At 57.4% G+C, this 22,047-nt stretch overlaps 1 protein-coding gene and 1 long non-coding RNA gene across 2 annotated transcripts; one reads left to right on the top strand and one right to left on the bottom strand.

Annotated features, from left to right (window-relative positions):
* On the bottom strand, positions 1-4,360 carry LOC112666433 (uncharacterized). The gene is made up of 3 exons (XR_003140853.3): positions 3,303-4,360; positions 1,252-1,392; positions 1-724 (listed from the first exon to the last, which is right to left on the bottom strand). It is a non-coding gene; the product is annotated as an uncharacterized LOC112666433 (long non-coding RNA).
* A 21-nt stretch (positions 4,361-4,381) lies between these two features.
* Positions 4,382-20,608, top strand: BIK (BCL2 interacting killer). Its single transcript, XM_025471179.3, has 5 exons — positions 4,382-4,461; positions 16,846-16,986; positions 18,289-18,396; positions 19,051-19,168; positions 20,053-20,608. Exons 2-5 carry the CDS (start codon positions 16,853-16,855, stop codon positions 20,140-20,142), a joined length of 450 nt encoding a protein of 149 aa, XP_025326964.2. The 5' UTR covers positions 4,382-4,461; positions 16,846-16,852; the 3' UTR covers positions 20,143-20,608.
* The last annotated feature ends 1,439 nt before the right edge of the window (positions 20,609-22,047 follow it).

The raw sequence follows: 22,047 nt of genomic DNA, 5'->3' as shown, positions 1-22,047 counted from the left end.
TAAAAAAAAAAAAGTTTATTCATATCATTACCAAGTTAATACACATTTGTAGAGAAAATCTAGAAAATACAGAAAAGTACAGAAAAGCACAAGGCAGAAAATTATACTACTTATCCTTATGCTCAGAGATGACCGCTATTTCCATTTTGCAATCCTATATTTCTTTCCAGTCTTTTCTATATGGATTTTTTTCAAAATGTGGGAGTGTACCGGCCGTAAGGATTTGTAAACATGTGTTGTTTCATTTTACAGAAGATGCACCTCCAAGATACAGTTTCTTTTGCCAGCACGGTCATGTTGACTCCTTCAATAACAGCCTCTGGGTTTACTGGCCACCTGCTGTGTGCCAGGCACCACACGAAGGGCTTCTGATGCTTTTACTCTCTCAGCAGCCTTGGGAGGCTGAAAACTTCATAGAGGCAATTGCCTGTGACCATGCGAGTTATAAAGTCAGGATCCAAGCTCAGTGCTGGGTGACTCCAGAGTCCTGGTTCTCACTCACCAGGCTGCAGACTCCCTCTCCAGAAAAGGCTTATACCCCAAGTGAAATTCTCCATGTGAAGGGGTTCATAGACTTCCTGAAGCGTAGCTACAAACCCCAAGTCAGGCGGAATAGAGGGCCCTGGGCTCAACCCCCAGCCTTCCAATCTCTTGGCTCTGTGGCCTTGGACCTGTCAGGACCCTTCTCTGTGGCTCAGCTTCTTTACCTGTGCAATGCAGACACCTGCCCCGCAGGGGTGCAGGAGGCTTATATGAAATCACCCAGGCCACACGCCCTGACCACAGAGCTCTCAACAGCCTCCCGCCCCGAGAAGGTTCCCCCGCAAAACGTCCCCTGGGCTGGCACAGGTGACACGCTGTGGTGCGGAGGAGCTGGCCCACCAGGCTGCGGGAGCTCCACACAAGGAGCTCAGGCACAGACAGCTCTGGAGAGAACAGCAAAGCCCTTTGAAGGGTCCTTCCCGATATTACAAAGCCTCTCAAAGCTGGAGGATTTCCCAGATAAGGTGTCCTAAGGCTAGGACAAAAGTCTGGGATGGCAAGTGGAAAGACAGGACCATTGAAAACCTCACTGGCGCCTGGTTCCCCCTGGTGGGCCCCGGCCGCTGAGGCTGGAGCTTGGCAGGCACACTTGGCGGGCCCTCCCGGGGCTCCCCTCTCCCCCTCCTCCCCTCTCCCTCCTGGGGCTGGGAATGCTCTCACCTAGCTGTGCCCGTCCTCCCCACTCCCCCGCACAGTCCCTGGCTTCACCTCCGTGAGCAGCTGTGTGTGCCGAGCTGCCCGCCGCTTTACCTTCCCGGTGGCTGCTTTCTGCTCCACTGGCTCCCCGATTTGGATGGGGGGCTCCCTGCTAGACGTGTCATCTCTAGATCCCCGTCAGCTATCGCCCTGCTGGAATAGGGTGTCAATGAATATTTGTTAAATGAATGATCCAAAGAAAAGTCATACCGAGGACAGAATTCAACCCTAAGCTGGTGCCAGAGGCTCTACTGGACAGCAGATCCCTGAATCACTGAGAGAAGGGGGTCATAGCCTCAGCAGGAGGGGTTCGGAGGATCCCCAGGCCCCTGGAGGCAGCTCCTTGGGATGGAGGCCCCGGGAATGAAGGGGCTGCCCACTAGGTCATGGGGTTCTCTTAGAGAGCAGGATCCACAGCCTGATAGCCCTGGGACAGGCCAGCAAATCCCTATGAAGAAGGGGAAACTGAGGCCCAGGAGGTTTGAACCCAGCTGTGGAGGGGAAATAGGTCACTGCAGCACCTGGGCTTCAAACACTCTGTTGCTTAAGGGCTGGCTAGGTGATCTCTAGCAATTGGCTTTTTTTTTTTTTAAGATTTCATTTATTCATTTGAGAGAGAGAGAGAGAGAGAGAAGAGAGAGAGAGGATGGGGGGAGGAGCAGAGAGAAAGGGAGAAAAGCGACACCCTGCTGAGTGGGAAGCCCAACATGGGGCTCCGTCTCAAGACCCCAAGATCACAACCTAAGCCAAAGTCAGACGCCTGATTGACTGAGCCACCCCGGCACCCCTATTTTTTTTAAGTTTATTCATTTAAGTGATCTCTACACCCCATAAGGTTCTCAACCGAGGACCTGGAGATCGTGATCACATGCTCCTCTGACTGAGTCAGTCCCTCTCCTTTTTTAGAACCTCCGTTTTGGGATCTGTAAAATGGGACCATAAGTTTTCTCTGGCCTGTCCTGGGACCTTCGGTGGGTGCTCTGGTGTCTGTGACACCAGGATGGCCACTCCTGGTGCCAGAGGCAGTCGTGGGAATTACAGGGTAGTCAGCCCTGGGACTGGGGGACCAGTGCCTGTCAACATTCTCCTTGGTGTTGTTATGCTTCCAAGTCTAGCCCAGGGCTTTTTCTTGGACTAATAGGAAGCCAAGGCCTCCAACAGGTCCCATTCTTATTCAAAAGGTTTTGCCTCCTTTTCAACTATTGGATCAGCATATTATCTTAGGACCTTCCAAAACAAATATTTTCACCCACCCCTCCCTTGAGGACTTCTATCCCTTATCTGTACCCAAAGGTCCCTCTTCATCTGTTCCACTAGTGTTTGTTGAATGCCTACTATGTGCCGGGCACTGTGCCTTCAGCCTCGAGACCCCTCTGGAGGCATTCTCCCGCATGTCGGGCTTTTCTGGCTGGTGAGACCCGGTGTCATTGTTTCCCTTCTGCGAGACTCAAAGATTTGGAGAGGGGCTCCTCACTCCTGCCGGTGAGGCAACCTGTGGCTTTCAGAGGAGGTCAGGATGATCCAGCCTTTGTGGGGCTTAGAGGTGGTGTGATGTGGGGGTCCTCCAAGGATTACAAAATTGCAAGAGGCCAGATGGAGGCCCGAGGGACGAGGGACCAGGGGGCCCTGAAGTTTAAACTCTGTTGGTGTTTACCAAGGATTATCTGTTGGTGGTCACAGATCCTGATCTCTCCTCTGATCCACCCTATAGCCCTGCAGGTGTAGGGTGGGGTCAGCCGTTTCAGAGATAACACGGAAGGAAAAGAGGGCATCACTGCCAGTCACTCCAGAAATGGGAAGAAGGGGCCAGGGGCCCCACCAGGTAGCAAGTGGCACAATTAGGGGGAGGGGAGCTCCCCTGGATCTGCTGTTCCTCTGCCCTCAGACACTGTGGAGCTGGACTAAGGTAAACAAGTCTTGTTGTTGTGTTCTTGGGACAGTGGTTACTTTGTAATCCCAGCCAGGCTTCTGCCTGCCTCAGCCTCCACCACACTCCCCTGCTCCACCTCAGGGATTGCCCCTACCCCCTCCCTAACCAGCCCCAGGGCTGGGGCCCACCCTACCTAGAACCTTTGTGATTCTCCTCCTCCCTAGGGGCTTTGCACCCCCGTTTCTCCCTAGGCGCAGGAACGGAAGGGCTCCTCCCTTACAGGCTGCTCCCACGAGGAAGGCTGGGATGGGGGTGCAGTGGGTGGTACAGGTGGAAGGATGGGGCGTTGGAGGAGGGGGATGCTGCTGACGCTGTTTCTGCCAAAGCTTCACTCTTGGTTTTCACGATTGTGAAATAGGCGGAAATATACCTAATTCCAGGTGGGTGCCAAGGCCGAGGGGTGAAGGAGGGAATGGGGAGGTTTAAAAATATATGTATATAGGGGATCCCTGGGTGGCTCAGCGGTTCAGCACCGCCTTTGGCCCAGGCGTGATCCTGGAGACCCAGGGTCGAGTCCCACATCGGGCTCCCGGCATGGAGCCTGCTTCTCCCTCTGCCTGTGTCTCTGCCTCTCTCTGTGTCTCTCATGAATAAGTAAATAAAGTATTTAAAATATATAAAAAATATGTATATATATATATGTATATATACATATATCTATTTTAAGTCATTTCTACATCCAAAGTAGGGTTCGAAACCATGACCAGAACAGCGAGAGTCGCGAGTCGTAGGCTCCACCCACTAAGCCAGCCGGTCGCCCCAGGAATGGGGAGTTTTTATAGTTTGTTTTCACAAGATGGAATCACAGAGATGGGAGGTGGCGACCGTTGCACATTATGCAGGCGCTGAACACCACTGAGCGGCACACTTAAAACTGGTTGATACGGTAAATCGTGTCGTGTGTATTTCACCACAATAAAGAAAATTGAGAAAAACAAAACAAAACCTAACTCCCGAAGCTGCTAGCACGGAGAGCATGACGGGGGGGGGGGGGGGGTCCCCGCTGTCGCTGGGTCCTCTCCGACGCCCAGTTTCCACATTGGTGAAATGGCCTGGACCAAAGCCCCGGGCGGTCGGGACCCGCTCGGACGGCGAATGGGACCACCCGCCTGGAGACCCTGGCCACGGAGCGCACGGCGGCGGCGGCGACGGCGGCGAGCCCGGGTCGGGGATCGGGCTGGGGGCGGGGAGGCGGCCGGGGGCGGGCCCGAGCGCGACCGGCGGTTTATAAGCTCGCGCGCCCGCGGCGGCCGCACACAGTCGCGTCCCGGCTCCAGCGCCCCGGACCCGCGGTGAGTCCAGGTCCCGCCGCCGCCCTGCACCCCGCGCCCTGCGCCCCGCGCCCTGCGCCCCGCGCCCCTCACCCGCTGCCCTGCGGCCCCGCTGCCCCGCTGCCCCGCGCCCCTGCACCCCGCGCCCCCGCGCCCAGCCCGGTAGATGGGCGCCCAGGGTGCCGAGCGGGGGCTGCTTAGGGACCTGTGCCCAGGTGGTTCCGTCCCGGGCCGCTGTTGGGTGTGTCACTCCCGGGACCCCCGGCTCCGAGACGCCCCCTGTCCGGCGGGGCGTCCAGGTCCCCGCCTGCGAGGGTCCCGGCCGCGGCGCCCCCGGGCCCTCCGTCCCCGCATCCGCGCAATGGGGCGCCCCCCCCCGCGCCGCCATCGGCTCCGGCTCCGGCTCCCGCCCCCGCGGGGGAGGGGGTCCCCCCGCCGAAACCGGGAAGATGGCCCCGGGGCGCCCCGAGTGGCCGCGCACCTGCGAAGGGCCGGGAGAGGCTCCGGCGCGGGCGGCGGGGGCGCCCGGAACAGGAACTGCGCGGCGAGCGGGGCGCGGCCGCCGCCCGCACCTGCCCCTGCCCCGGCCCCGGCCCCGGCCCCGGCCCCGGCCCCGGCTCCAGCCCCGCGCAGGTGCGCCCCGCCTCGCCCTGCAAACCCGCCGCAGCGGCCGCGGGCGCGTCCCTCCCGCGACCCCGAGGGCTCCCGCCGCCGAGCCCCGCGCCGCCGAACCCGCCGGCCGCCTGGGCGCCAAACCGCCGTGTTGCCGTGGGTCGTTGGTCGTCAGTGTAGTTTTGGCTGGAATGAGCCGCCCCGGGGGGCGCCGCTGCACATCACCCCGCCCCGCACCCACTGTGGCCCGGCCCCGATCGGGCCTGCTCCCCGAGGCTTCGCCCGCTCCCCAGGAAGGGAGGGTTGTGAGCCGCATCCTGGCCCTCTCCGGAGACTGGAGGCTTCGTTTCACAGGTGGTCAAAGTGAGACTCGCTTCCAGGAGGAGGCCGCCGAGACGCCGGCAAACCAAGAGCCCGGAGCTGTTTTCTGGGAGCGCGGCCAAAGCTCTCCACCCAGCCACTGTCCAGCTGTGTTGTCCTACAGGGGCTGCTCCCGCCTCTGGGCCTCCGTTTGCTCATTCCTTAGAATGGGTCCATGAGGTCCCCACCAGCTGTGAACACCCACTTGGTGTTGGTGGCTCTTCAGTGGCTTCCCTCAGCGCAAATGCTTTAACCTTGTGTCTGCTTCTCTTGGGCATGTTTTTGGGGTAACGTCTTGGCAGTGGCACCTTTCAGGAGTTGATTGGTGTGGTTTTTGCACTAGTTCCCTAAGTGGTCTGTCTCAGGCGGTGGCTGGGCGGGGACTCCAGCCTCAGCGCTGGTTGTTGGTGCTGCCCTTGCCCACAGCTTGGCCTCTCCTCCACCCTTCCCTTCCCGCTCCAGGATTTGGGGATTTCCCACCATTTGAACCTCAAGGTCACAGGGCTGTCACTGCCGGCTTTAGCTGTGGGGTAGGGCTCTTACCAGCGTCAATGCTCTACAAATTTCTTTATGCTTGTTTTTGGTTTGAAGTGTCTAAAGCACCTGGGGAGACTGGCTTCCAGGATGTGGCTGTTCAGTCAGTGCCTCAGAATGTGCCCCCCCCCCCACAGGGGAATCCTATTTAATCAACCTTCTAAGATGGTTGCCAGGCGATTTGGCGGGGTGGTGGTGGTAGGGTGGGAACTGTGTCAGCAAGGGTGTTTCTCCAAGCCCCAGGGATCCCGTGAGGCCTAAAACAAATGGAGTGATGCACTTAGCACCGTCCCTGCGGGTGTCATCCTTCCCTGGCTCCGTTGGCTTGCTTGCCTCCTCTGAGAAGTCTTCCCTGACTACCTCCTCTATAAAGGTGCAGCCCATCCTCTGTGCAAGGAACTCATTGTACTGTTTCAGGACACTGGAGACAGATTGAAATTACCCATTTGTGCTCACTTAGCATGACGCTCGCCTGCAGCTCCATGAGGACCATAGGACCTATGTCACACTCAGCGGAGTATCCCCAGCAGGTGGCACAGCCAGGGCCCACTGGGAAGAGGCTGGACGGAGGGTTGCATGCCTGTTACATACCCCAAGTTTCACAAGGCGGTTGGCAGGTATAAAAGCTGGATTTGCTGAGCTGCAGAGAAACCAAGAGAGCAGCATTAGCCCGTTCTTTTCCTCTCCTGCTGGGCTAGGTTGTGGAAGGGGGTGCTCGGAGGATGGCTCCATCCGCTGGTTGGGTCTCCACGCTGACCTCGGAGGTATTTTCCCCTCTCCCTGGAAAGCATCCTGTTTGTAGTGGACCTATTAAGTTTGTAGACAATTAATGGTTTCTTGCTTCCCCTGCCTCGAACATAGTGGATCCCACGAGAGTCCGGCTGTTTTTTTCTCTCGGCTCAGAACAATTCCAAGAGGTTTCAAGGAAGTTGCCGGCACGCTCGGGTTTTGTTGTTGGCAGCCACCAGGAAGCCTGCAGTGGGTCCAGAGTGGACATGTGGAGCCGCTCCCTGGTCTCTTTGTCCTGCTGCTGGTTGGCCGGGGCCAGGCCCTGGGAGAAATACAGAATGTAAGCAAATGAGGCCACGGCCCCCAGTTCCTCGTTGGCATTGAGGCTGGCAGCAGAGAGGCCAGGGCTGGTGGTCAGCGCCCTGAGGCGGGCTTGGAGAGGACAGCTGATTTTCCTAGTGTCAATATTAGGATGTGACAATACAAAACACCCGCTGGGCCTTGCCGGGCACTGCATGGGTAAACCTGTTTTTCTGGAGGTGGGCGAAGATGGCCTGTCACCCAGACTGAGAGGAAGCACGGGCTCTAGAGCCCAGAGCAGCCCCCCTGGCTCCTTGGGGAGCATCACTGGGATATGGAGAGGGAGAATTGAGAGTTTTTGCCCCTCCCCCTGCCCCTAAGAAGTTAGCATTTGTGTGTCTGTGGCTTGGAGCTCAGGAGAAGCCAGATCAAGGTGAGCACAGATCTGCAGAGTTGCCCGTGTATGGACGATGACACATCAGGAAGATCCCTGCTCTGTGAGGTGGTCAGCATGGTATGCACCTCTTCTGAGCTCCAGACTCGTAATAGTTTGCCATTAGTGGGCACTACTGCGTACCATACGCGCAGCCTCTGCGGCCTCCTCCTCACAGCAGCACTTCCTGCTGGGCTCTTGAAGGGCGAGGGTGTGTCGAGTCCGGGGTCTCCTGTCCCTGTGAGCCCAGCTCCCTTATTCTGTTTCGCAGTATATCACCTGCCCCTCCTGCCCCCTCACTGTTCCCGATCGCTAGGCCCCTGTTCTGAGCGGGGCAGACAGACAGGTAAACATTTCATGAGAGTCAGATGGGCCAAGTGCCCAATCCAGGTCTGTTTACCAAAGGTGCTGGGACAACACGGAGGAGGAACAATTAATTCTGTCTTGGGGAAGGCGGGGAGGAGGTGGGGTCTGAGCCAGGCCTGAAGGAAGAAGCAGGCCCCCTGTACCAGCCTGGGAGAAGGAGACGAGGGCCAGAGTGTCAGGCTTGAGAGCTCGGGAGGGACAGGGCGAGTCTGGTGGGGGGCTGAGGACTTTGTCCCAGCGAGGAAGGGGCACAATCTTTTACTTATTTTAAATACTTCTCAATAACATATTTTTATTTATTCATTTATGGATTTTTTTTCTTTAAATATTTTTTTTAAGTAATCTCTATGCCCAACGTGGGGGTTGAACTCACAACCCTGGGATTGAGAGTCATACGCTGTGCCGATGGAGCCAGCCTGGTGCCCCAAAAACTTCTTTTGATATTCATGCTTTTTAAACTTAAAAACTGCAGGCCTACATAGTATCTTGGCACCCTGTCCTTCCTGATGGGGATAGAAGAGCATAGGGGTCCCCTTGGATCCCCTTTTCGGTGTCAACAAGGACTTTGGGATCCCCCTGGGTTTTCCTTGCTCCTCCTCCCCCAACGTGGGTTCCGTTCACTCCGCCGTCGAACTGTGTGTGATAACAAAACCCCACAGACTGGGGGGCTTATAAAGTACAAATGTATTTCTCACTGTTCTGGATGCTGGAAATCCAAGGTCAGGGTGCCACTGACCTCCTGTATCCTTGAGTGGGGGACCGGGGACGGGATGGGAGCCCTCCTGGGTGTCTCTTAGAAGAGCACTAAGCCTATTAGTGGAGCCGACAGCATCTCATTGCCTCTTTCAGGCCCCACCTCCTGATACCATCACCCTGGGCATTACGATTTTGGGAGTGATACAGACATTCAGGCCACAGCAAACTGGTGTGAAGCCAATTTCAAAATCAGTCATCCAGAGAATTTTTTAATGTATTGATTTATTTCAGATAGAACAAGGGAGAGAGCACAAGTCGGGAAGAGGGAGAGGGAGAAGCAGGCTCCCCACTGAACAGGGAGCCCAGGTCTCCGATGTGGGGCTTGATCCCAGGACCCCAGGATCATGACCTGATCTGCTTAAGGCAGATGCTTATCCGACTGAGCCACCCAGGCGCCCCCATCCAGAAAATTATTAATCTGTTCTGCTTTCTCCAGTTTGGAGGATCTTTATAGATACTTGGGCAGGAAAGGACAGAAATAAAGTCTCCCCAGTGGTAGTTTTGCAGACATGGAACTAGGGGTCCAGAGGGGCTAAGGAACCTGTCCAGGGCCAAACGGCCAGGCTGGACCAGGACCCGGGTGTCCCAGTGGCTGAGTACCCCCTGGCACAGCTTCCACCTCCACAGGCAGGTAGTGAACAGAGGCGGTGAGACCTGGACATTTGCATACGTCGCATCACTGCGGGCCTTGCAGCAGCTCACCTCACCGTGACTTCTTTCCCCGTTGTTACAGACCCACCTCTTTCCGTTTTTGCGGTGACCTGTCTGTCCTAATGTGGATTCTGGGGGGGGGCAGTGGAGGGGACGCTGGTTTTGCATCATTTCCACTAACCTACCTGAGCGACCCGAGCCAGGCCCAGAGGGGGGCCTCCCTGGGGGACCTGCCGCTGAATCAAGCCTCAGCAACTCCCGCCAAACTTTGACCTGAATGGGCCTCTGTGGTGGAGGCTCAGAAGGCATCATTGAGTCACGCTGCTGACATCATCGGCGCTGGCCGAGCCCTACATACAGGGCCCCCGCCTTGTTCGTTCCATCACCATCGAATTCAATGGAAACTATTTGGGATTTCAGGCCTCAGAGCAAGACTTTAGTGTGTGATTGTCAAGGTGGCCTTCCTTTTGATTCTCCGGGCAGCCTGCACTGCTAGGTCGCTGTATTTTTGGAGCCCCAGGGTGGGGGTGGGAGGTGGGGTGTGATTGCATGGCCAAGGAGCTCTGAATTTCCATCCTCAAGCTTCCTGGGTCCCCGCCTGTGAAGTGGGGCAGACACCCCTTCCTTCTGGAGGAGGCTGGACTCAGTAGATGCAAATAAGGACGTGGTCAGCGACAGAGGGGACAAAGGAGACCGAGGCTGCAGAGGCCAAGCCCACGCCTCCCCATGGATGGCTATTTCCAACTTTCTTTTTACCTGAAACACTTTTTTTTCTTCTCTCTCCCTCCCGTTTCTCACGCCCTGTCTTTTCCCCAATCACTTTTCCATAACTGGGGAAGCGAGTCTTGCCCACTGCAAAGGAGCTGGGTTTGGGGCATCTGCAGGTTCCTAAGGGTGGAGGCAGGAGGGGGCCGTGAGTGGAGGGGAGCTGGGGGCGGGGCTTCCCCGCCAGGTGGGGAGGCTGGGGTGGAGGCTCCATTCTGAAATAGACCTTTAAGACAAACCTTTCCACTAAAGGAAAATTCAAGCTATTGCCTCAAAACAGTGATTTTTGCTTTATTTTTTGAACTAGCCATCCCAGCACATGCACTGTAGTAGAACACAAGAAATTCAGCCCCCTTCCCACGTCTGTCCTAGAGAGACCCCTACCTGTTTTTATTAATCTCCTTGCCTCTTCTGCAGATGATCTATGCAGATGGAAGCATTTGTCTGTTTGTGGCCTTTTTTTTTTTTTTTTTAAGATTTTATTTATTCATGAAAGACACAGAGAGAGGCAGAGACACAGGCAGAGGGAGAAGCAGGCTCCCTGCAGGGAGGGAGCCTGATCCTGGGACGCCAGGATCCGGACCTGAGCCCAAGGCAGATGCTCAACTGCTGAGCCACCCAGGCGTCCCTGGGGTCTTTATTTTATACACACGTGTGTCTACACGGTCACAAGCCGCCCCTGCTGCATTTAGCCATGTACCTTCCAGGTCCTGGCACAGCAGCACTTGCAGATTTCCCGCTACAGTTTCCGGAGTTTATCAGGTCCACACGGGTACGTGCAGGATACATCCTAGAAATCAGAGGGTTGGTGTGCTGTGGCTTTACTAGGTGGAAATCCCCCCCCCCCCCCCGGGGTTTGTGGATTCCTTAGCCCTCTGGAACCCCTGCTCCGTGGCAGGAGGTGGGCAGCACCTGTTTCTCTTAATCCTCTTACCTCTGAGAGGCTGAGCTATTTCCAGGCAGGAGAGCCCTCTCTGAGCTAGGCTCAGAATTAGGTGACAGGTCCCAGTCATCCAGCAGGGGCAGAGCTGGGACTGGAACCCAGGCCTGTCTTGCTGAGGTCTGGGCTTTTCTGCTTGAGCTCCCCTGATGCTGTGAGCCTCGGGTGCTCTGTAAGCCAGGGCACCACCCCTGTCCTGGGCAGTAGCAGGGCTGGTGATGGGGGTCACTTGTGGGTGGGAAGCCCCGATGGAAAAAACTGGTGACCAGGTCTCAGCTGGATCCACCCAGCAGCCACTGGCCTGGCACCCAGGATTCCAGTGACCGGGTGGTATTGATGGGGCCCCAGAGGGGTCACCACCTGTCCCTGCTTGGCTGTAAGGCTGGGCTGGGGGTCCTGGGGGAGACTACGGGTGCATCCTCTAGGGACGGCAGTGTGTGTGGGAGAGGTCACACATCCTGTGAAACCACACCTGGGCGGTGGGGAGACTGCCCTCTCTCCATCTCCTGGGCCCCACAGGTGTCTCTGTGGCCGTGAGGGCGGCATCTTCTGCCCACAGGTGACATTGGCATCCAAGCTCTGCGAGCAAAAGAGGGTTCCTAGTGGCTTTTTCTGGGGAGTGTGTAGGAGGGTGAGCGTGTGGGCTGCAGCCTGGGTTGGGGCTGGGTGTCTAGGTATGCCTTCTTTTCACCCAGGAACGGTTTGAAACTACTTGTTTGCAAATCTGCTGGAAAAAAAATAGATTCTTTTTTTTTTTTTTTAAATAGATTCTTAAAAAAACCAGTCCAGGCTCCTGGGCCTGCAGCTTCCTCAGTACTGGGCTGTGATTGGTTGTTTGACAAACCACGTGCTCTGAGCCACGGCTGGGAACCAAAGATTAAGAACAATGGCAGCTCCTGGTTTGTGGTGTTGTGTTGGGGCATTAACACAGATTCCATCCTTTTGTCCTCACAGCAGCCCTGGGAGACACACATTACTAGTATCTTCATTTAGGAGGGAAGGAACAGGGCGCGGGGTCCACACCACAGATGAAGAATCAGCAGCCCCCATTGTGGGTGGTTAGAGATAGAAGGGAGCAGAGGCAGGGGCTGCGTGGGCTCCCCAAGCCCCCCAGCCTCCTTGGAGCATCTAGGAAGGCGATGCCAGGGCTGAGTTCTTTGGGGACCAGTAGGAATGAGCGGTCAAAGGAGTCAGGATTGCCAGCCCGCGGGCCCTGCTCCTGCAAACACTGGGGGAGGCCTGTGTGTCAGCGCACCGTTCACAGAAGCGCGTGGTCTTTAGTGGGGCGGGAGCAGGGCCTGAGATTGGATTGGCAGGGTTGGGGCTGGTGAGGTGGCCAGGGGCAGAAGAGGGCCCTGATAGCAGTGTGCACAACCCCCGACGGGCCGGGAGAGCTGAGTGGAGCAGTGGCTGGGTGGGATCTGAGGCTGCTGGGGGCAGATCAGCTAGGAGAGGGCCCAGTAGAGACTGGAGGGCAGCCGGGCAGCTAGACAGCAGAGTGGACAGGAAGTGACCAGCGCTGGAGTCCCCAAGCGTTGGGGGACTGCTGTGGGGAACTTGCGCCCAGGTCCCTGGCCACACTCTTGATTCCTGCTGCTCAGATCTAGAGCCCCTAGGCCTGGTTGGTGAGCATTTAATGAGAATCCTTACACAGGGCTGGAGTCGGGCCGTGACAGGTCGGTGCTCACACATCAGCTGGGGTTCTAACCGGCAGTTTGTGCTGGTTCTTGCCTGGAAAAGGAACCCTGTTAGTGTGGGATCATTATCCCCCATTTAACAGATAAGGAAACTGAAGCCCTTGCCTAAGATCACACTGTACTGCAGTGAGTGGTTGAGTTAGGTGACCCAAGACTCTGCCACCTGTCTGCAGGGGAGGCACCACCCCAGCTCTCACCCAACCCCGGAGCTAATCAGACACAGGCCTCAACCTCCCCCTGGCCAGGCTGCCCAGTGGTCACTGCCCCTGGTCAGGCGCATGCCCCTGTAGGGCTCATGGGCCGCATTCCCACTTGGTGCCCAGGGATTCTGGGAGTGTCTGCTGGAGGCTGAGGGATGTGGGGACAGTGGGTCAAAGTGAGGCTCAGAGGCCACATGCCCACCGAAGTCCCACTGTGGCCCCTTGGCTGCGGTGAGGCAGGGGTTTCCGTGGGAGTGCACAGGAGCCTCTGGGAAGAGAGCAGCCCCTTGCTGGGGCGTGGTGAGGAGGGGAAGGGGGGCTGGGGGCCCATGCAAATGAGGGCTGGGACTGCTTTTCCTGGGAAATTGTCATTTGCATGGACACCAAGCTCCCTGGGGCCTGGCAGCGGCTAGAGGCTCCTTGGGTCACAATCCTTACACAGGCAGAGTGCTCACAACCTTGCAGCGTTAAAATATCTCGTCTGTGAAAGCTGGTTCCAGGTATCTGGGTTCTTTATGCCCTTCAGTGGAGTTCTTAGTTTTTCTCCGTGAAAGTTTTTGTTTTTTTTTTTTGTTTTTTTAGATTTTATTTATTCATGAGAGACAGAGAGAAAGGCAGAGACACAGGCAGAGGGAGAAGCAGGCTCCTTGCAGGGAGCCCGTTGTGGGACTCGATCCCGGGTCTACAAGATCACGCCCTAGGCCTAAGGCAGATGCTCAACCACTGAGCCACCCAGGTGTCCTTCTCCCTCTCCATGAAAGTTTTAAGCTCTGCCCCCCCCCCGACTCTTTTTTTCTTTTCTTTTCTTTTTTTTTTTTTTAAATCACGTTTCCTTCCTAAAAGCCTTATGTGTCTGTAAATAGGTATCTATCTGCTGCTGTATTTTCTGGTTGCCTTGTGGGTATTGATTTTCATATGTTGATCTGGTGTCCAGCAACCTTGAACCTCTTGGTGGTTCCAAGAGGTGGTTCTGCATAGAGGTTCATTTCATGTTTGCTAGAAATCTTCCGTCTCCTGTGTCACTGGAATGATCACGTTTTCTTCGGCGGCCTCAATGTTCCCCATCTTTTTTTTTTTTTTTTTAAGATTTTATTTATTCATGAGAGACAAGGGGGTGGGGAGTGCAGAGACACAGGCAGAGGGAGAAGCAGGTTCATGCAGGAGCCCAATGCAGGACTCGATCTTAGATCCTCGGATTACGCCCTGGGCCGAAGGCAGACGCTCAGCCGCTGAGCTCCCCAGGTATCCCAATGCTCCCCATCTTTTATTCTGAAATGTTTCCTCTACGTTGTTGAGACTCCATCTAACGAGTCAGTTGCCTTTTGTGCTGCTGTCCGCCACCCCCCAATGTTCTCCTTTCTCTCTTTTTTAAATTTAATTTAATTTTATTTATTTGACACAGAGAAAGTACACAAGCAGGGGGAGCAGCAGACAGAGGGAGAAGCAGACTATCCACTGAGCAGGGAGCCCGATGTGGGACTTGATCCCAGGACCCTGAACTGAAGGCAGATGTTTAACCGACGGAGCCACCCAGGCGCCCTGTTTCTCTGGTTTTTTAAGCACGCAGCGCTGGAGTCCGGCTGCTGGCTGAATCCGGGGTCGGCGCCAGGGTGTGGCTGGAGGAGGCTCCCTGGGACTGGGTCCACCACTTCCAGCAAGCCTCGCTGTCTCTGGCTCAGAGCGCCTTCCAACCGGACTAGTTTTGTGATCTAGTTTTTTTAAAAAGTCTGGTTGAAGAGCTTTACATTGTAGAGGGAACTAGAGTCACCTCATAGCTTTTTTTTTGCTTTTTTTTTTTTTTTTAAATGAAGCACAATGCCCACCGCAGGGCTTGAACTCACGACCCCGAGATTGAGTCTCGTGTTCCACCAACCGAGCCAGCCAGGGGTCCCCACACCTCATAGCTTGTGCCTGCTGCCTGGAGTTCCCTGGAACAGGTGTACCAGGAGTGGGCACTCAGCAGTCCCTGAGCTGCTGTTGAGCTGCTAGCAGCATTTTCGGGTTCTTAGAAATAGCACCTGGTCCTCCCCATTGGGCGCCTGCTGGCCTGATGGCGGCGGGGGGGGGTGGGGTGGGGGGGCACTGGGTCCCAGGCCTGTGTGCCCTCACACCTTGCCTGCAGGTGCCGTCAGCAGGTGGCAGCACCCGCCCCCCAGCCCCCACCCAGGACCCGACCGCTCCTGTCAGCCCGCAGGGGAAGGTGCTGCCCTGGCAGGTGCAGGTGGCATATGTCAGGCCACGGGCCCTTTGTGGCGGTCGTGCCTGTGTTTACACGTCTGATTTCTCCAGGCTTCGCTCCCGCTGGAGCTGCCTTTCAAGCTGGGCTCTCACCTGGAACAGACCAGAGGCTCTCCTGGCTTTCCCTTAGGAAACCAGAACAGCCCCCTTGACACACATTCTGGGCACTCAATCTCTAGAACAACGCTGTTCTTCTGTGGTTTCCTTTCCCCAAGGCCAGAGAGCCCAGACCCTCAAATACCTGTCCGCGCCCCGCAGGACATCACAGCGTGTCCATCTCTGACCGCGTGTTGAGAGTAACCTGTCTAGACTCGCCCCGAGACACCTGGGGGATGCGCGCCCACGAGCCCACCCTGCGCCCCGCCCTGGGCCTCCCGTCCCCACTCCTGATGCTGAAAGCAAGTTGTGTGTGCTCTTGCCAAACTCGGGGTCCCCTGGAGGCTGCCCATGTACGTCCTGCCGACAGTTGATCCGCTTCAGGGCTGAACACCGTCCACGCTGGGCTGGGGACCGGGGACACGTGGCTCTGTCCCTTCTTGGCTTAATCATGAGCTTCTCCAAGCCCCCAGTGTCGTCTTAATTAAATACCTACCTGGAAGGTTAGGGACCCAACAAGCTAGCAAGAGGGTTCTCTCCGCAACCAGCAGGCTAATGTGAAGACTTAGAAAATTTCTTAAAACCCAGGACATTATTGTAAGACGGGGAGTTGAGGTGCAAAGACCCTAAGGGTTGGTGTCCCATCCCTCAGCATCACACAGATACGAAGTGACGGAGCTGGGATTTGAACTCGGGTCCTTGAGTTCCACATTCTTCACCATTATATTCCGGACCTACGATGTGGGGTGAATTGTGGTGAATGAGGTCATGGGATCCCACTGGCTATCCCAAGGGGGGACGTAGACACTTTAAGATGTGGGAATCCATGGTCGTAATGGGAGGGCCTCTGGCTACAAGGAACTGGAAACTCAATGAAGGGTGATTTGAATGAATTGGGTTTTATTTTTCCTGCACAATTAGGCTGGCTGTGGCATGTATTTTTGCAAGTGTTTAAGAATGCCATCAGAGAGGCAGGCTCTGTCCCTCTCTCCTCTGTCCTTGGCATGTTGCTTAATTTTTTTAAAGATTTTATTTATTTATGAGAAACAGAGAGACAGAGAGGTAGAGATACAGGCAGAGGGACACCTGGGTGGCTCAGTGGGGGACACCTGGGTGGTTTAGCGGTTGAGCATCCGCCTTCGGCCCAGGGCGTGATCCTGGAAACCTGGGATCGAGTCCCACATAGGGCTCTCTGCATGGAGTCTGCTTCTCCCTCTGCGTGTGTCTCTGCCTCTCTCTCATAAATAAATTTTTTTTTTTTTAAAGAGACCCAGGCTGGCCCTCTTTTATTTTATTTTATTTTTTTTTAAGAGAAAAATTTATTTTTTCATGAGAGACACAGAGAGAGAGAGGCAGAGACACAGGCAGAGGGAGAAGCAGGCTCCTTGTGGGGAGCCCAGTGTGGGACTTGATCCTGGGACCCCCGGCCTCACCCCCTGAGCCACCCAGGCACCCAGCATGTTGGTTATCCTTATGTTGAGCACCAACATGGTGTCATAAAGTGGCTGCTGCCGCTCCAGCCCTCTCCTGTGTTGAAGGCAGCAAGGAGGGAGAAGAGCTGCCCGGGCGAGGCTGCTCCCTTTCCTCCTCCCGCGTCAGAGCTCTGAGACCTCATGGCTCAGAACTGGGGGTCGCACGCCCACCACCGGCTGCAAGGCATGTGGGAGAGTGAGCAGGAGAGTCCCAGCTTCAATGAACAAGGGTTCAGTCTGTGTCTTTCTCCCCCAGAGAAGAAATGTCTCACTCAGGACCCCTCTCCAGGAACCTCTTTCTGAGCACCTTCCTGCAGGAGCATGGCCCAGAAGTTCTGGAGGTTCCGGGCATGACAGATCTCGTGGAGTATTATGACCCTGGGCCCTCCCCTAACAGGTAGGTCCCAGTAACACTCTGTGGGCCCCACCCACCCCCATCTCTGGTGAGTGAGCTCGGGGGTATACTTAGGGGAGCAGCCTTCGGGGCTGTCCGGGCAGGGCTCCAGGGTGGAAATTCCCAGGCGTGGTCCAGGAGGCCTGTGCCCGGGCGGGGCGGCCCCTCGGGGAGCAGCCCACAGAGGCCCTCGGCGTCCAGCATATTCCCGGGATGGGCCTTGGCGCTGCCACCAAAATGACTCAAACTCGTGGCTTTAGGACGGGCTGACTCCTGCCCCTCGGTGACCGTGATCAGCTCATCAAGGCCTCTTGATGAGATGGTTCTAATTTTAGAAAATCAGAAGTAGCCTGAGGAAGCCACTCGGCACACAGTGCCTGGCCCGGCTGTCGGGGTGGCGGAGAGGGGATCTTCCCAGGACCGGGCCCAGGTGCTTCCCTTCTGCTTTAGGCCTCAGGATTCTCTTAGTCATTAGGTCCCCAACCTGGGGGTTGGGGCTGCCTGGGACAGAGGTGAGACCTCAACCCCCCCACCCCCCGACCTTGATTGCCAGCCAGGCCTTCTCAGCCTCCCACCCGACCTTCCATCATCCCTGGGATGGAGAGCAGGGACCCCGGGGAGACTGGGCAGGTGGCTGGGGCTGAGCTGGGAGCCTGGAAATTCCCAGATGCAATGTGTGGGCAAACCCCTGAGAGCAGGGCTGAAGCCGGCCAGAGGGGAGGGCAGGGGAGGGGAGGATGCAGGATTTGGAGATCAGGTGTGATGGCATGTACCTCCTTTCCATCCAGGATTCCGGTCAGTGAGAGGAGGGAACTGGAGGGGGTGACAGGTGGTTTCAGGATGGGGGAGCAGGGAACAGGTCCTGGAATCCCTCCCCACGAGGAGGAGGGCAGGTTGGCAGGTGGAGCCCCGGGGAAAGCCAGTCCTAGTGACCCGGTGGGGGCTCAGAGCCCCAGCCCCGCTGCCCACCTTCGTCATCTTTCCTGGCAAGCCTCCCGGTGGATGTCCTCTCCCAGGATTCTCCAGCTTTGGGTTTTCCTTGGAGGAGCGGCGGCGCTAACTGTGTCTCTGCCCTCCCACAAGCGGGGCCTGCGCTACACGGAACCCACCTGGGGATGGGCCCTCGCTGGCTTTTTCTGGAGCAAAGTGGGGGCCAGGGGAGGGGCATGTGAAGGTTCCCTGCCCCCCACCTTGCTCTGTGCCGCCCCTTGCCTCCCACAAATCCGGGGCCCGGTGGGCCAGGTGGGCCTGTGTATGGGGGTCACCACACGGCCACACCCCTAATTCCCTGTGCCCTCCCCACAGCAACAACCCCGACGATGTGGCCATGCGGCTGGCCTTCATCGGGGACGAGATGGAAGTGAGATGGATGCTTCCCCGCGTTGGCGAGCTGCCCGGGATGGCCATGTACAGGTGGTGCCCCCCCCAGCCCTCCACCTCCTGCCCCGCCCCTGCCCCTGGGCCACAGACTAAGCACAACCCAGTGCCTTCCTCTGCCTCTTCATCAAGCCAAGACTGTGCTTTTCCGAAAGGGTCTTGACTTAAAGTGCTGGTAGGAAGTGGTGAGCTTGGCGAAGCCGTGTGTCCTGCCGGGAGGCATCTGTCCTGAGCACACTGTGTACTTCCACCATTTGCCAGCATCTCTGGGTTCTCAAGGTGGGGATGTGGAAACCCTCCCCCTAAGCCAGAGCGACTGTGGTCTCCTGGTCCCCAGGGAGGCAGCCTTCTGTTGGGGTGCCTGGGCCTCCATCACAGCAAAGATCCTCCGGAGGGAGGACCGGCAGGTCCTTGGGCCGGTGAGCAGTGGAGCATTTTCCAGAACCCAAGACCAAAACCCCCGGTAGGCCGGTGGGTAGGGGAAGGAAACAGGAAATCAGATGCATTAGGACCAGAAATGGCCCGTGGAGAGAGAACCTCTGGTGGATCCACCCGGGGAAGGGGGTAGAGTGGCGTGGGGGGGAGGGGACGCCGCCCTCCTCTCCCCGCGGGGGTCCCCTGAAATAAAGGCCATCTCCGCCCCTGTTCCCTGCAGTAATGGCCCTGCTTCCCTGCCCATTTGTCTTACAGCTTGGCTTTTACCTACAACCAGACAGGCCTGAGAGGTGTTCTTAGAAGTTTCCTGGATGGTCTTGCTAACCTCAGGGAGAACATCCGCATCTGGAGCTTCCTGACCTTCCGGAACAGGGTAAATGAACCGTGAACTCTGTGACCTTGACTTACCCGCCTGCCTGCGGTGACACCTGCAGCCACGGAGCTGCTGCCCCGCAGAGCATGTCCTCGGGTGCCACAGACTGCTCCTCCCCGCCCCCCGTTGTCTTGTGGTGCCTGCTTGCCCTCGTTTCTCCCGGTTTTCAGCTTGGAGACCCCTGGTTTATCAGCTCCATGCTCCGGTTCTTTTTTTCTTTTTTTAAGATTTTATTTACTTATTAATGAGAGACACACACACACACAGAGGCAGACACACAGGCAGAGGGAGAAGCAGGCTCCGTGCGTGTGGGAGCCCGATGCGGGACTCGATCCCGGGCCTGCAGGATCATGCCCTGGGCTGAAGGCGGCGCTAAACCGCTGAGCCTCCTGGGCTGCCCCCCACCCTATGCTCCAGTTCTCAGGCGTGTTTGCTCCCACACCCATGCTCCGGCTCCCCACCCACCCCCCGGGAGCACCTTCACCAGCCCCGCGTGAGCCTCCCTAACCATCCTCGCTCCTCTGCCCGGCAGGTGCCTCTCCTGAGCCTCTTTCCCGACCCTCCTTGTCTGTCCCAGCAGCACCGGGGACCGTCCCTTACCCTAGCTCAGCCCCCACTGGTGCCCACGGCGGCCTGGGTAGGCTTCTCCTCTGCCGCCTCCCGGGCCGTCTCCCCGGCCCACCTGTGCTCTGGCTTCTGGGTGCTGTCCCCACCTGTGAGCTGTGCTGTCCGGAGACGCTCCTGTGTCCCCGCCTCCCTGACCCACTCTCCAGCACCCTCTCAGCCACCCTGGTTCACCCCGTGCCCCTGAGCACACGTGGGGGGCACCTGAGCACCCCTGGCCCCGGCTGGAGGTCTCACCTCTCCCGCCCTTCATCCCACAGGTGTCCCCCAACCCGGGGCGCGGGCTGGTGCTGTCGCTGCTGCTGCTGCTGGTGCTGCTACTAGGCTGGGGCCTCCGCCTCCTCCAGTGATACCAGCTGGAGCCGCTGGGGACGGGGCTGGCCTCGCCCCCGCCCGACCGCCACCCTGGAGGTGGCCTTGCTGGTTTTGTTGTCTTTTTTAACTGTTTTCTGCTGATCCCTTTTTTTATATTTAAACTCCGAGTGCTGGGACACTACTGAGGTTTCATACTAGTTTTTTCTTTCTTTTTTGTAAGAGAAATGAATTCATTATACCTCGGGGGTCGTTACTGGTTAACTGCCCGCGCCAAGGCCTGGCTGGGCCGCTCTCCTGGCCTCAGCCCCTGAGGTGGCCTGGGTGCTGTCACTGCCACCACCACCCGGCAGGGAAGGAGCCTGGAGCCTTCCTCTGGCGGCGGGGGTTGGGGGGGGAGTGCTGGCCACACCCCCATGTCGGGAAGGCCCCTGGGCGAAGAGAAAATCTGCTGGAATAGATTTGATGGCTGAGGAGAGCTCAATAAAATGTTGTTTCCAGCTGGTCTCTGGTCCTCTCTGGGGTTTGCCGCCCGGCTCTGGCCCCTTGCTGGAGACTCAAGGGGGAGGGGGAGAGAGGGCGGGCGTGTGCAAGCACCTGTACGTGATCACACACCTGCAGGCTCTTTCCTGCACCTGCTGTCGTGAAGTTTGGCCCAACACAATCAGGTTTATGCCTTCTCTCGTCGTGCCTGGTGCCTGAATCTACCATTAGGGATTATTTCCTTTGGGCCTTCAGTCTTACAGCTGGGCTGCCTGCCCTCCCCAGGTTTGCTCATCCAGCACTCCCCGCTGGACAGTGCGGCCTGCAGGGAGAAGGGGCTAGATGATGGGCACCCCCGTGAGGGTCCAGCCTGCCCCAGACCTGGGCCCAGTGCTGTTTCTAGACCCAGTCAGGTCCTCTTTCTGGAACTTGGGCTCTGACTGTCCCCCTGCCCCACCACAGTTCCCCTGTCTCAGATGCCAGCCCTGGGCTGGGCCCCCCCTTGCTCCAGCCCCGTGCCCACGTCCTCTGCAGCTGCCTCTTCGGGGCCTGCCCTCCGCTAGCCCCAGAGCCCATGAAAGCCCATCTGGCATGTGCAGCTACATGCCTCCCTCCGGCCAGGCTGGCCAGGTCCCGCGTACTCCCGGCCACCACCAGGCTCCTGTGCCACAGCTCTCCAGGTCCCGCCCCTCACGGCTTGGGGCCTGACTACCCGGCCCTTGGGGCAAGGTCAGGCCATCCCAAAACCACCCAGGGCAAGCCGGGGAGCGGCAAGGCCAGATCCAGAGGCACCTCTTCCAGGAAGTCCTCCCTAACCATCTAGCCCCAGCTTGCTCCTAAGCTCTCGGGATAGAACTGCCCACCTGACCATGTAGGTGTTAGATGTGGCCGGGGGTGCCTGCAGCTTCTCAAGGAGCTTGGGCTTCAGTGAGAAGAGGGAAGGGGAATGCTGTTTATGGAGCCCCCTGGTGCAGCTGATGCAGAGGCTTCTCCTTGCAGAATTTGGGGACCTCCCTCCCCAGGTGTTCTAGGGTTTGCAGCATTCTCCCCACCCATGGATGTCAGGGGAGCCCCTACTGTGCTAGGCTTGGGCACAAGTTCCGGGGATGTGAAGACCTGGCCCCTCTAATCGTTGTTTTTGGGGGAGGGAAAAAAGCACAGAAGAGCTGTGGGCTGTGTTCTGGAGGCAACAGGACAGAAACAGGCTGGGGTGGATGGGACACAGACCAGGCTGGCTGGAGGAGCTGCTGTGGAGGAGACGAGGGAAGGGGTCACCTAGCTAGGGGGAGTGGCACATACAAAGGCCCTGGGGTGGGAGCCCTGGCTGAGCTTGATGGAGGTGTGACTCCCTGTCTTGCCGGTTCATGCCAACCCTGGGGTTGTGAGGAGCTGCCCACTGCTGCTGCGCCCCCACAGGAGGTGCCAGCTGCAGCCACTTCACTCATCTGCTCAAAGCAGAG

This window comes from Canis lupus, chromosome 10, assembly GCF_003254725.2.
Source record: "Canis lupus dingo isolate Sandy chromosome 10, ASM325472v2, whole genome shotgun sequence".
Classification (NCBI taxonomy): Eukaryota; Metazoa; Chordata; class Mammalia; order Carnivora; family Canidae; genus Canis; species Canis lupus.
Note: the sequence above shows the minus strand (reverse complement) of the source record. Positions and strands in the feature narration are given on the sequence as shown.

Excerpts from the sequence above, each read along its gene's own strand:
- BIK (XM_025471179.3), top strand. The coding sequence starts at position 16,853 with ATGTCTCACTCAGGACCCCTCTCCAGGAACCTCTTTCTGAGCACCTTC. Across the intron at positions 16,987-18,288 it reads CCTGGGCCCTCCCCTAACAG|CAACAACCCCGACGATGTGG; the intron begins GTAGGTCCCAGT and ends CCCTCCCCACAG. Across the intron at positions 19,169-20,052 it reads TCCTGACCTTCCGGAACAGG|GTGTCCCCCAACCCGGGGCG; the intron begins GTAAATGAACCG and ends TTCATCCCACAG.